Source organism: Eublepharis macularius, chromosome 6, assembly GCF_028583425.1.
Source record: "Eublepharis macularius isolate TG4126 chromosome 6, MPM_Emac_v1.0, whole genome shotgun sequence".
In the NCBI taxonomy this organism is placed as follows: Eukaryota; Metazoa; Chordata; class Lepidosauria; order Squamata; family Eublepharidae; genus Eublepharis; species Eublepharis macularius.
Genome location: NC_072795.1, coordinates 6,542,852 through 6,556,788, shown reverse-complemented (window position 1 = coordinate 6,556,788; position 13,937 = coordinate 6,542,852). Strand labels below are relative to the sequence as shown.

General features: G+C 52.6%; 1 protein-coding gene across 2 annotated transcripts; it reads right to left on the bottom strand.

Moving 5' to 3' along the window:
• Positions 1–342: 342 nt before the first annotated feature.
• PTMA (prothymosin alpha) lies at positions 343–13,246 on the bottom strand. Of its 2 annotated transcripts, none has more exons than XM_054982813.1 (5): positions 13,037–13,246; positions 8,155–8,226; positions 7,132–7,228; positions 3,975–4,048; positions 343–1,260 (listed from the first exon to the last, which is right to left on the bottom strand). In XM_054982813.1, the coding sequence occupies exons 1-5, from the start codon at positions 13,079–13,081 to the stop codon at positions 1,213–1,215; spliced, it is 336 nt and encodes a 111-aa protein (XP_054838788.1). In that variant the 5' UTR covers positions 13,082–13,246; the 3' UTR covers positions 343–1,212. The 2 variants fall into 2 exon arrangements, with proteins under 2 accessions (XP_054838788.1, XP_054838790.1); XM_054982815.1 differs by having other exon boundaries at positions 7,138–7,228.
• Between the last annotated feature and the right edge of the window lie 691 nt (positions 13,247–13,937).

The following is a 13,937-nucleotide window of genomic DNA, read 5'->3' as shown; positions in this document are numbered from 1 at the left end:
CCTCCAAATTCTGTTCCCTGAAAGGAAGATGGGCTGTGTGGTTCAGTGGCCAAGGACATAGTTTGCATGCATCAGGGCCCCTCAGTTTAGTCCCGGGCCACTCTAACTCAAATCTACCAAGTGTTCGGGAAGATTCGACTTTACCGAAGACCCTGCAGAGCAGCTGCCAATCAGAGCAGGCGATACCGAACTCAATGTAGCAGGGCTCTGATAATGAGCGGATACTAAACTGAATAGAGCAGCACTCCGTTGGGGGATTGAGATTGTTTCACCTGTCATGAAGGGAAGGGTGGAGAGAGAGGGAAGGAAGCACAAAAACTACACAACCATTGTGCAACCAGCTTCGTTAAAACAACTCAGCAAAATAAAATTCCGGTTTATTGTTGGACAACATTGTTTTCACACATACATCAAACAGGCCAAAAAAAATTAACAGCAACTTCATAGACAAAAAGAAAAAAAAAGAAAAAAAAGAAAAAACCCTTTTTTATCTTTGGCCATCTCATACAAACCAACTACTTATGGTACAGCTAAAGTACATACACAAAAGAGTTACTGGAATGCTCAGAATAAAGATTGGACTTTTTTTGCATTTTTGAAATTTTTTTTTTTGTACAAGGTCTTTTTTTCCCTTCTCCTTTGAGATAATGGTTTGGACATATGGTCACACCACAAGTAAAGTCAAGAATTTTTTTTTTTCCATTTCGTTTTAGGAACAGAGGAAAAAAAACACACACTTCAAAGCCCCCCCCCTTTTGGTCAATCGGAGATCGCGTTAAAAATGGCGGACCTCGTCACAATTATGTACAAAAATATAAAATGTAAATAAAAAATACAAACAAATTCTCCTTTAAAGTTACTTTTAAGAAAGCAAGTAGGGCCTTGAAGTTTTCGGTGCCGGGGGGGAGAGAAGGGGGGGAGGGAAGGGAACCGTGTCTCTGCTTCCCCCCCACCCCAGTGGCAATAGGTCAGGGAGTTTTTTTTATTTTTCCCCATTCCAAAGCGGGATGGCAGCAGCTCATCGGTTTCCGTGGGGCTTTTTCTCTCTACTTTATGACAGTGACCACAGCAAGAAGGGGGTGGCAGGGGGGGGGGAGAGCGTGTCTGCAACGGGAAATTTCAAAGGTGTAGAAGGTCACGCTGGCCTTTTAAAAATTTTTTCCTCTTGTTAAGTTTAAAAAAAATTGTTGGTGTCTTTCACTCTGCTTCTTCCTAGTCATCTTCACCAGTTTTCTGCTTCTTGGGATCGACGTCGTCATCCTGCGAAGAAACGAAAACGAACATTCGGGTCAAGGGAGCTTAGAAGCCGCAATCCAACTTGCTGGAGACTGCAAACCCAGCCTGGATTTAGTTAGTGCAATTCAAGCCCTGCCAGGAGCTACAGAGCAGTACATCCCATGTCCTATTTTATCCTCCCAACAACCTTGCGAAGTAGGTTTGCTTGCGCGTCGCTGGCCCCAACGCCACCGAACAAGCTTCACAGCCAAGGGGGTTTGCCAGATCCTCAGCCCAATTATTTTAACCACCACAATGCACAACTACCTATGTCTACACACCCCATCTGTTCACCGGCTCCTTAACACAATCTGATTTTACGGTATTCGAGAATGCCACCGCCCCGTATTCATGATTTTAACCATCTGTATGCATGCTAGCTTGTGCCGCCTTATGCAGTTTCATAACTTCTGTAAGGTTTAACAGCTGGTCAGGAAAAGTACAGGGCCGCCTCTCAACCTGACAGTTCATTGGTGTAGCTGAAGAAAATTGCCGATTTGCAGTTGCAAACAAATGCTAATTTTAGCCGATAACCTTGCTTTGTGAATTTAATGAGAGTTATCAGGATGTATTTCAGTCCACCTGTTACTTGTCTTTATAATACCATCAGGGAACAATTGTTTTATTCAGAGGACAATCACGTGTTACAGTTAGATTTCGGTTCCTCTGTCACCTTTTTAAAAAGTGTGCTGAAATGAGATAATTGGGCTTTCTGCCGGTAGATTCCAGAGAAGATCTTATCTTGGGTAAGCATAAAAGAGCGCAGGACTTCTAAACTTCTCAGAGAATTCTGCCAATCTTCTTAAAACTTAATTTGCCTTCATCTTACAGAAACTGCAACGACTATACATTTAGCTCGAAAATGCTAGATCTGATTTTTATTGCATGTTTTTCTGTGTTCACCAGATTAATTAGCACCTGTTTACATTTATCAAGCTCTTGCCTAACAGTTTAAATAAAACAACGAACTCAATGAAGGTCTCTGCTCTTCTGGCGAAAGATCTGAAGGTAGATGCCTAATATTTCACTGCGTTCTGAGAGATAAGTCGCTCTCAAAGAGTTTGCTTGGTTCAGACCTAAGAGTTGGTTTTGCAGCCGTGTTTAGCTAATGAGGCAAACTTTCCCAGACTGCCAATCCCTAGATTGGGCACGAATTAAGATTAATTCATCACACCAAATACCTGGGTGTGGAGGCAGATGTACCTTAGTCTCTTTGGGCAGGGGGACAACCTAGAAAACTGATGCGTACCAGGCCTTGGAAACTCCACCAAGCCTCACAAATCCTCCCGGCACTTTGCCTCTCTCCAAGTCTTTCACCAGAAGTTCATTATTATTTTCATTCTTTTTTTTATTGTCATTTATAGTCCACCTTTCTTACTGGGGCTCCAGACGTTCCTTGGCCACCTGTTTCCAAAAGCTCACTCGAGACAAGTGACCCTAGACCAAACGCTCCCGAACTCAGAACCTATTCTTCCCGCAGTGGTCCACGCAGTGCTCCCAGAAGGCCCACAACTATGGCAGACAAATGAAAGCTACCACCTCTAGTTGCCCCCAAGCCATTGCCTCTGAACACAGAGATTCCATTTAGCCATTATGGACAATAACCGGAGAGGGACCTATTCTCAGTTAATATGGCAAAGCTTTACCCACCACACCAAAAGTGGGCTGAATTCTATCCAAGAACAGGCCAGTGGATCAAACAGCATGGGAGGGGCAACACCCCCCCCCCCAAAGGGAAGGGGGGCTAAACCCATTTCTCATCTGTTACATTTTAAGCAGGTCAGCCAGATGTTATTTAAAACAGCTGAGAACCTTGCACACTATACAACCCCCCCAAACTTTCATGTTTTTAGAAAGTTGCCTAGCCTATACAACCCCGCCCCCCGTATCAAACTGATGCCAGTTTAACTCTTTAAAAAAACAGTGTGGTATAGTGGTCACACCAGGTATCTTGAAAATTCAGGAGATCTGAGATTAAGGAGACCTGGTTCCTAGTCTTTACTCGGCCCAATCGCTTTCTCTCAAGATGGGGGGAGAACACTGTATACTACCCTGGGCTTCTTGGAGGGAAAGCAAGAAAAAATAGCTGCATTGGGTCCCTTCCCAAAGAATCCTGGGCAATGTAGTTTGCCAAAGGGACTCGGGGGGCAATTCCTACTTCCCACACTGAACCACGGATACCGAGGAGAGAATGTACCTTATTTCACCCGTCAAAGATCCCCCTCTGGCCACAGGGCAGCTTAACCTGTGCTATACACCACCTAGGGGCCACAGATGGAATAATTTCTCCACCCAAAGGGGACTGAAAGAAGGGAAGCTGGATTTCACCTAGGTTATTGGTCCCCAACGTGGCCCCCACAGTGCCACGATGCCCTCCCGACAGGTTTCCTGGCGCTCACTTGCTTCTTCCCCAAAGCCCACCCCGGCTTTCCTCCACCTCGCTGGAGCAGGGACCAGAAACAGGTGGCATCATCGTCGAAGGATGCGCAACTCGCAGCTCCTCAGTATCTTGCGCTTCTCTCCACTACCCTGTGGCCGCCATTTTCTGACCAGCCCCAGCTCTCTCTGGGAGCCATTTTGTGTGTGTGGGGGGAGGGAGGATTTCCTGTTCACAACATTCCAGAGATGCCCATGAGTTTTAATATGATTGAGGACTCCCAACCTTGTCTAACCTGCCTCAACAAGGTCCAGCAACTTACCTCGTCGTCCTCAGCTGCCCGCTTGCCCGTGGGGCCCTCAGCTTCATCATCCTCATCACCGTCTTCTTCTTCTCCTGGACAGAAAGGGGGGCGAGTGAGGATGGAGCAAGCAAGACCCCAGATACAAGCTGCCCTCCACCCCTACTCAAGCTTGGCCAATATCAACGCTCCTGGACCCCTGGCGGACATAGCAATGATCAGTAAAAACCTGGATGGGGTATTTCACCGGACACTAGGTTAGCTCGTTTTCAATACTGCCTTGCTCTCAAGGAAGCTCGGGTGAGCTTATAGATCCAGGAGTTAGCTGTGTTAGTCTGTAGTTGCAAGATAGTAAAGAGCCCAGTAGCACCTTTAAGCCTAACCAACTTTATTGCAGCATAAGCTTTCGAGAACCACAGCTCTGACAAGATGAGCTGTGGCTCTCGAAAGCTGACGATGCATCTGACAAAGACAGCTGTGACTCTCGAAAGCTTATGCTACAATAAAGTTAGTCTTAAAGGCGCTAGTGGACTCTTTACTATTTTGAGAGCTTATAGGAATCTCTTATCAAGGACAAAAGGAATCTTTTATAGTTATTTCTTATCAAGGCCAACACTTACAAAAGTTCAACATGACTTTTGGGATTTCAACACTGTTCCCGGAACCTTTCCAAGTCTAGGGGTTTGCATGCAACATGCTAGAGAAAGGGGCTTGTTGGAAATCCAGGTTAAGTTCAGACTTCCCGGTGGAAATGTGTTGTTTGCATGAAAGGTGGGCAAGAGATGGCAGTGACTCATTAGATGATACCATCCCATCCCCTGACCCTTACTAAATCCACCTGCTCACTGCCCCCCCCCCATTAAACTGGATCGGAACCTATGCTCTGTAAAGAGCTGTGCGAGCACAGAGGCCGGAACTGGACAAGGCAGGGCTTCGGGGACTAGGGGCTACTGGAACAGACACGTTTCGTGAGTCAAGGCCAAAACGGCCCCAGAGCAGCAGTCTGTTCCCTAACAGCGCCCCTTGCTTCACGCTCTCCCGCCCGTTACTTCTGCCTCCCTTCTCTACTGGGAGCCTATCTTAAATGAGGAAAGGGAGCCAGAATTCATTAGGAAGCGCTCTGACTCAGAACTAATTGGGAATACAAATTCTGCCAATGGTCCACAGCTCCTGGAACGGACAGGACCTGGGCTGGCCCAGATCAAGGCTATAATAGGGCAGTGGATCTGGGGACAGCTGGGCTGTCAGAAGGGGGGGCGGGGGATCCCAAAAAGCTATTTGGAGGGGTGGACCGGCTCAAGCCTTTGGGGCTAAGCAGGCAGGTTTGTTTAAACCCTCCACATTTAGGCCAGTAATCTGGTTTAATTGTCATAAGCACAGACAGGAGTGGAGGAGGTGGAGAAGACAGATTAGGGTCACCTGAACAGAAAAACATCCTCCCCGCCCCGCCCCCGACGTCGGCCAGCTCAAGCAGGTGAGATTAACTCTGGTAGGTGGTTGGCTCCTTCCCGGGTTTCTTAAACCCCAGGAGAAGGAAGGGAAGCCAACTGGTTGCAGGACGAAGTGGGCAGGGTACGGAGAACAGCCACAGAGCAAGCGACTGGGTTAATTCTTTATTCTCAGCCCTGGGGCCGTGTTCAGCAGATGGGGCCTGAACCGCTTCCCAAGGAAACTCCCAGCACAAGTCCAGGGGGAGAGAGCGCGCAGGCTGGCGTGCAACACACAAACTTGGGAGGCAGCACAGAGGAGCAAGACAAGACACAAGACTCACAGCTGCCGCCTGCTTGGCACACACCCGAGCATCCCCACCGCATCTTAAGCCCGAGCAGGTGATGTCAGCGCCATCGCCATGGTTCCCGAAGCTCCACTCCCCACCCCTTTTCCTCCTCCATTGCTACCGTATCCAAGCAACGCTCCCCACCTGGCAACAAACACCCAATTAGGCCAGGCTGCCCGAACGCCACAGGAGACCCTCTCGAGGCAGCACCGACAGGTTCGGGGGGTTGGCTCCGGCTGGCGGCTCTCGCCCCCAGTGGGGTTCTTCTCCGGAAGGGGCTGGGATCTAAGCGGTGCGTGCATGCAGGGCGCCGGCTCATGAAGAGGTGCTCTAGCCCACAGGCCAATGCCCCACAGATCTCGGGAGCGACCGCTAAGTGCTAGTTACAGCTGGAAGCAGGGAACCCAAATTCTTTATTTACACAAGGTATGCAATGTTTGTTGCGAGCAAATTAGGCACAGATGACCCAAGGGCACCGCACTGTGATGGCTTTCTGAAGGCGCTCGCGTCAGGTAAGGGAAGCTCTGCCCCGCTAAGCTACATTTACGGTTTCTGCAATTAATGCATTTAAAACCGAGGCAGGAACTTGGCCTTCTGCCATCCAGTCAAAGGGGTAAAATGACAACGGCCTCTAAAAGCTCGCCACCCAACACATGGGACAGAAGCGGCGGCTTTGGATCTCACAATGCTCTTGCGGAACAGGCACCGCCGCCCCCCGAGGGAAGTCGCTTGTTTCTCTCCGGCAGTTGTGTTTACAAGTTAGGAGAGCCACAGAGGGCGATCCACACCTCCTTTCAGCCTCGCTGGCTTGCTCAGAGCAACTGAGCAATACCACCCCGTTTGTGGGAATGAGAAGTGGCTTATGGCACGACGGAATATATGATCATTTAAATGTATACAGGTACCCACCCACCCCAAGAGGCGTTTAACACCTTGATCCAACTGGCATTTCTAAAATAGGCTTGAGAAAGCTATTGCAATTCCCAGGCTCCAGAATTTTAAAAAAATTAGTAGCCAATAAGACTCCTAAATCACTTTCTGAATTACAATGTTTTTCCACCGCAGGGCTTGAACGAGCTTGCATTCATTTCCCAGCAAGGAGGTTTTTTGCCTCCCCAACGAATCAACACCCGATTAACTCTCTAGCTGGATTCCTGGTTTTGCCCAAAGAGGATGAAAATTTAACCAGGGTTAATTTTCCCGAGGCTAAAAGGATCTTCCTGTGACGAACTGGTACCCTTTGGGATTCCTTCCCGGGACTCTCGATCAGAAAGCCATCATTTGTGGTGTGCTCCAGAGTGGCCACTAGGGGGAGCCACTGCCCTCTGCAACCACTCACAGCCCCAACGAGGCCAGCAGGCTACCTTGCTGGGAGGGTGGAGGGAAAAACCAGAAAATTACCATCACCTTCTTCCTCATCCTCCTCATCGTCGCCAACTTCATCTTCCTCTTCATCTACCTCGTTGTCTGCTTCCTGCTCCCCGTTTTCCTCGTTCGCCTTGCAGAAACAAAACACACTTAAAAACCTGACGCCGGGCCAGCTTATTTCCAGATGCGTGAAAACTCAAATCCGCAAGCTGCAAGACAGAACTTCACAGCCACCTTTTGCTGTGGCAACCATGACGATTTGGGGCAACTGCTAGCCTTGCAATTCTCAAGTCATGGGGAAAGGGCGAAACTGTGGGCAGTGAAAAGGGGGCCAGTAGGTCAGTTTTTGCCCTTGGGTTGAGAGGTCAGAACCGGCAGCAAAGTCCATCTCTAGCCCCGCTTTTTTATTTCGACGCTTATATGGTTTCAAACCACTGAGGGCTGATTACAAGATAAAAATTAAATGCCTTGGTGTTTATTGAATACTGGCATTTGCATTTTCCTTCAGTATCACCCTCTCTAAGCTTTACTCTCATTCACTTCTACCAGCAGGACTTTTAAATCAAACTGTGGTGGGAGAAACAAGGGGATTGCAATTTGCTTCTCTTTTACAGATTCAAAGAAGGAACAAGCATGAACGCTACGAAGAGATCACAGTTCCAGTTTGAGGCCTCCAGTTACAACGAGGCTGGGAATGACCTTTCTCTCCCCGAGACTCGGGAAAGCTCCCTCGCTAGTCCTGGGATGGACAGACCGACACTCCAACTATGTATACGGCAGCTGCTATTACTTTTTAAATCTCTACTTTTTTAATCTTTACATTCCTCCAAGGAGCTCAGAATTGCACGCACTTTGCCCCTCCTCCTTTTTACCTTCGCCGACAACTCTGAGGAACGTTCTGTCAAAATAGAACGACTGGCCCAAATTCACCCAATGAGTTCTGTGACTTAACGTGAACTCGAACCTGGGTCCCCCCCCCCCAGTCTTAGCCCCACGCTCCAGTGGTCTTTGCAGATGTTCAACGTAAACACGGCCGCTCCCGGCAGAGACACTTACCGCGTTACCGTTGGCCGGCGCATCTCTGCCGTTTTCTGTCTCTTCAACAACTTCCTTTTTCTCTTTCAAGTCCTTAAAAGGGGCAGAAATAAAACCAGAATGAGTCACCAGGATTCCAGACTGGCTTGTTTTTGGGGGAAGTTGGAGGCCCTCCCTCTCCCCGCGAGGAAAGTTGGAAAAACAACCAGCATATTACAGCAGCAGGAACAGTTGGGAAGAAGTGTGGGAATAAGACGTCTTCCTTCCCCACCCACGTGCAGAGCAGTTTGGTTGCAGGAGCTAAAGGAACTTGGCGAAAGGAAACGCCCCCCCCCCCTCGCAATACTTGCTTAGAGAATCTGAAGTTTGACAGATATGCTTCGGTGGGATGGAGGCTCCAGAGGATATTGTATTAATGTGATCTTTCCCCTCCTAAATTTTCCAACAGGAAAATCATACCCAACAGCACACGGAGAGTACATTAAACTTCTTAAAAAGTCTTCCAAAGCCAGCTGGCTAAGATTTTCCGACAAGAGAACGGCTCGCCTGTGCTACTTTCTTCTAGAGCACAGACAACGTCCCGCCCCCAACAAACGCTGCAGGTACCGGCACAGCCACCATGCAAACCCAGATTAGTCACGGCACGGCAAGCTATGCCCAAAAAAGAGGTCTGAAGCCAGTGCAAACTCTTTGTTGGGGTGTGAGCCACAGCACTGGAGAAGGATTGTTTATTTGCTCTGATCGTGGCCAAAAAGAAGCCAGCTTCCAACTTGCAAAGGAGGCTGCCCCGGAGAGGAGAGGTGGAACAGCCTCCCGTTCCCAAAAGACAGTTATCTTGCTTGTTTCCTTACCACCGCAAAGGGGCTTTCCTAAGACACAGCCCAGCTGCTCCACCCTTAGCAGGCCGCCAAGTGTCCGAACATGGCCAGATTCCTGATACTCCGCTCCGGCAAACCGGACATCTCCATCACCCCAACAATTACACACCTCATTTCGTTCCCCTACTAGGGTCCTGCATCTGACGAAGAGAGCTGTGGTTCTCGAAAGCTTAGGCTACAGTAAAGCTGGTTAGTCTTAAAGGTGCTACTGGGCTCTTTAATATTTTGTGACTACAGGTTAACACAGCTAACTACTCTGGCTCTACAAAGGTTGGGCATTGACATGACACAACCACAGCACAGCTGAGAAAACCCCTTGCACAAATTCTCTCTCGTTCTTTGGATTAGGAAAGCCTTCAGATTATTTTGCCAGCCATCACAGGCCTAGCACCACGGTGTGCCAGATAAGCCTCTCAAGGCAGCCAAGGCTTCTGGGTAAGTCGGCATCAGCTTAGCCAACTCCAACTGCATCCCCCAGAAACAGCTGACATCTTCACCGCATGACTCTCTCCCCAAACCACAACATTCCAACACACCTGTTGCACAAACAGACCAACAAAGACACCTGGCTGCTCATTCAGCAGGTGAGAGGCACTGAATCACCATTCTATTTCACCTGGCTTGGGGGAAAAGTTCCAACACAGACACAAACACGAGGGGATTCTCAGATAATCTACCACAAAAGCAAATTGAAATTGACGCCAACTTCAATTTTAAAAAAGCATCTTATCTGACAGTCCCCCACCATAGAGGGAGTTTTTTCACCATGGGGGGAAGTTTGCATTGCAGGATCTAGGCATCTCTCCATGTTCCCATCTCTCTTGCTTCCCCCTCAAACAATGAACTCATCGAAGGCAAATTAACAAGCCCAACTGCAACAGGTTCCACGTGAGAAGCAATGGCCAGCGTAAATTGCTGGACGCTGAACCTTTTTGCCGGGGGGGGGGGGGGGCAATGCAGAAGGCCCGAATTATAAGGGTAGCAAAGCTGTTTGCAACAGCAGGAGAAAATATAATTACAAAGGGGCCCTCCCCAAACGTGCACATTTTTTAATTTTTAAAAAGGCATGCAAAGTAATGAAACAGGTCAAAGCTAAGGAATTGTTTCAGAATACAGAAAAAAACAAGTACAAGCCCACCGTCGTACTCCGCATGACAACATAATTAAAAATCATCAGTAAACTATGCACAAAAGGCACTTTACAGAACGTATGGAAGCCAAAGGAATCCTGTCTAGGAGATGAACAGTGTAATCCTAAACAGAGTTACTCCAAACTAAGTGCATTGATTTCAATGGGCTTAGACTGGAGTAGCTCTGTTTAGGATTGCACTGTAAGAGGGGGTGAAAAAAAGAGAAGACAACTAACGAGTAAAGTACTCCAACTCTCTTTGAATAAACAGCCACAAAGCATTTGTGGTATAGTGGTTACACTAGAACCTGGGAGACCCATTCTGCCATGGAAGCTTGCTGGGTGACCTTGGGTCAGCCACACACACCTCAGCCTAACCTACCTCACAGGGCTGTTGTTAGGAGGAGCAAAGTCAGATAAGCGACTTTGGGTCCCCATTAGGGGAAAAAGTGGTGTGTAAACAAAGCAAATAAAATTGAGTTAATACATTTGCAAAGCCACTTTCAAAGGCATTAAAAGGATAATAGGTGCGCCTTTTAAAAAGAAATTAGAAAATTCAGCTGCTATGTTTTTTTAAAGTGCTGCAATTCTCCCCTGTGCACCTAGAACGGATGTCCTTGTTAATAAGCTGTACAGGCAAAGGAGATCAGGATAGAAACCCTCCCACCCTGCAGGGGGCGCCAGAGCAGGCCTCTCGAGGCAGCCGGTCCGCCACGCGCCTGCGGCCGTTTCAAAACCTCGCGCCAGGCTCGGCGCCCCTCCGATTGGCCAGGCTCCACTGGCCTCCCAAAGCATGCCGGGACGCGTAGTTCTTTCCCCAGCCCCGTCCCGTAGGCGCGCCGAGGGTAGAACGCGGGGCGCAGGGCGGCGAGCGAACTACGACTCCCAGGAGACCCCGCGCGGGCGGAGGCTGGGGAAGGCAGCGCAGCAGCAGGAGGGCGGCACGTGGTGGGGCGCTCGCGGCTGGTTTCTCGGCTGCGGCCGGGGGCGGCGCTCGAGAGAGGAGCCGCCGCCCGCCCGCTTGGGAAGGGAAGCCGGAGCCTTCTCCCCCGGGCGAGAGGGTGCCTTGCCCGGGGCAGGGAAGCAAACCTGCAAGGCTGCAAACGCCCTCCCCCAGGTTGGAAAGCGACCCCCCCATTGCAAATAAAGGGGGAGGCGAGGATAAAATTGCAAAACCAAAACAGGGTCAGGTGTGGGGGGTACTCTGCAATGCCACCCTCCCTGCCTTGCCCGCCCCATAAATGCCACCCTTCCTGCCCGGTTCCCCCCCGCATAAATACCTCCAGGGCAGAACAGGGATCCAGCCCCCACCCCTAAGAAAAAAACCCGGGGGCTCCAAAATGCAAAAGGTCAGGATGCGACCGGCACGTCGGACTTTTAACCCGAATGAGCCGTCGGGAAAGAACCGAGTTCGAGTTCCGAGCAGCAGCTCCCGAGGCCGCGAAAGGAGCGACGGCGCGCGGCGGGCTGAGCTTCCTCGGCCGGATTCCCGCTGCCCGGCCGTCGAGGAGGGCGGGGGCTGTGCGTGCCAAGCAGTGACCTTGCCCGAGCTTCCCCCTCCCCACCTTCAGCCTCGACCCCTCCGGGGGTTTTCTGGCGAGGGGCGTTCGGCCCCCTTCGAGGGCGCCCACCGGAGGAAGAAGCAGCGCCCCCCCCCTGGACGGGGCCACCCGCTGGCCACAATATATCCGGCCGCTGCTACCGAGTAGCCGCCGGCAAGTGGGACGAGCCAGTGCTTGCCCGACGGGAACAACCGCTGCCGCCCCCCATCGATGCCCTTTCCCTGCCCCCCCAGCCTCAACTTTGATCCTCGATGGGGTCATCCCAGTTCAAGGGGGCAGCTGGAAGTTCCGGGGAGACGCGAAGCCGCCTAGGCACGTCGAAACCTCATTTTGGCACCGCGCGATTCTTTGATCCGAATTAGACACAGCGGGGGGGGGGGGACAACGATGGGGGCCCTCCCGCTCTCGAGAGGAAGCGAAGCCCCCTCGGTGCCAGATGGGGCGAGGGGGGAGGCAGAGCGGGTCGCCACCCCCCCAGGGGTCCCTCCGGGGAAGCGCCCGGCTCGCTCCCTCGCACCACGCCGGCTCCCCTGCCTGGCGAAACAAAGAACGCGCCGCGCCGGAGGGCCGCCAGCCTTCGCGCCCCGGCCGCTTCCCTCCCCCGGAGCACCTTCCCGCCGCGCGCCCCCCCCCTCCAATAAACCGCTTCCGATCCCCTCCCAACCACCGGGGGTCGTAAAGTTATTTCCGTGCAATTAGCGAAAGGGAAGGCAGGCAAACAAACACGCGCGCCCACCGCTCGCCAGGCAAGTACACGTCGGAACCCGGCGCACAAAGGCGAGCGGAAGGCAACAGCCCGGCGCGCCCGGCTCCTTTCGCTTTCAGGGGGAACCCGACCGAGGGGTTGGGGGGGGGTGTTAGAAAGGATCTCCACGGTCGCTTCCTCACCCCCCCCTCCTGGCCCGCTTTCTCCCCCATCTCTGGACGGAAAGGGGGCTCGGAACTTTGGAGGCGTCTGTCAAGCCCGGCTGGGAATGGCCGGCTGTGCCCGACGCCGCCTGGGCACGGGAGAAGCGCCAAGGCGAAGACGCAGCCCCCGAGCCCGCCTCCCCCAGCCCCACGCACCGCGCCCCCGTCCGCTCCCTCGAGGGGGGAAACCGAAGCCCACCCCGCTTTCTCCGCCGCCCGATAAACAAGCCTCGAGTCTCGGAGGAGCCGAGCCGAGCCACCCGCGAACAAAGGGAAGCCGAAGCCAGCGCGCCGTGCGTTCGGGAGCCGGGCTGGTCGCTCGCCCGGGAAAGCGAAGGGGATGGGGGGGGGGGTCCGTCGGAAGGCGTCGATCAATCAAAGGACGCCCGGGCGGCACAATGCACGCGCGCCGGCCGGAGGCTCACCTTAGTGGAGATCTCGGAGCTGGTGTCCACGGCCGTGTCCGACATGGCTGCGGGGGGCGTCTGGAAAATAGAGCTCGGTACAAAAATAAGCCCCGGAGCGCACTCGGATCCGGCGGCGCAGCGAGGGGGCGAGAGGAAAAGCAGCCCCTGGACGGCCGAGGCAGGAACAATGCAAAGATGGCTTTGGACGGAGCCAGTGGGAGCCTCACGCGGCGCCGCCGGCTTTAATATAGAGGAGTGGGCGGCGCGCTCGCTCCCCTGCGCGCGCTCGATTGGGCGGCCCGCGCCGAGGCGGGCGCGCCGATTGGCGGCGGGGCGAACAATGGGCAAGGCCGCTTAAAGCGGTACAAGGCCCTCCCTTCGACGCCGCCGCTGCGATGAGTTTGCGCCGGGCTCAGCCGCGGCAGGGAGGGGGAGGGGACGAAAGGGTGGGGGAGGGGAGGCTTTTGCAAAAAAAAAAAAAAAAGTACGCACCCACGCGGAAGGGGGAGGCGCTGCAAACGCGCGGCAAAAGGAGGGCAGGCACCCGCGGCGGGAGTTACATGCGGTGCAAAAGCGCAGCAGCTGCCCCGGGCGGGGGTTCGGCCCGAGTGCTTACTCTCTTCTGCTCTCTCGCTTCGCAGCTTGCAGTCCCGGAGTCTGACCCCCGTTTGGCTCGCTCCCTCTGCGGGTTTCCGCGGAAGCAAGCCCCGCGTTGTGCTCAAGGAGGCTTGCGCCCTGAGAAAAGCGCGCCACTTTTCGAGGGATCGCGATCGCCTTTGAGGTCGCGATCCTCGAAGTGGAGGAGAGGGCGAGTCTCGCGCAAACGGACTTACTTCGGAGTAAACAGGAACAGCGGAGAACAGTTCTTGGAGGGGGAGGGGGTTGTTGGGCGGGCGCGCGGCCCCGCACAACGAAGCGT

Bases quoted from the DNA above. Each gene is read 5' to 3' on its own strand.
- PTMA (XM_054982813.1), bottom strand. From the start codon at position 13,081: ATGTCGGACACGGCCGTGGACACCAGCTCCGAGATCTCCACTAAG. The intron at 8,227-13,036 runs GTGAGCCTCCGG...GCCCCTTTTAAG, and splicing joins GCTCCGAGATCTCCACTAAG to GACTTGAAAGAGAAAAAGGA. The intron at 4,049-7,131 runs GTAATTTTCTGG...CTTTCTGTCCAG, and splicing joins GGATGAGGAAGAAGGTGATG to GAGAAGAAGAAGACGGTGAT.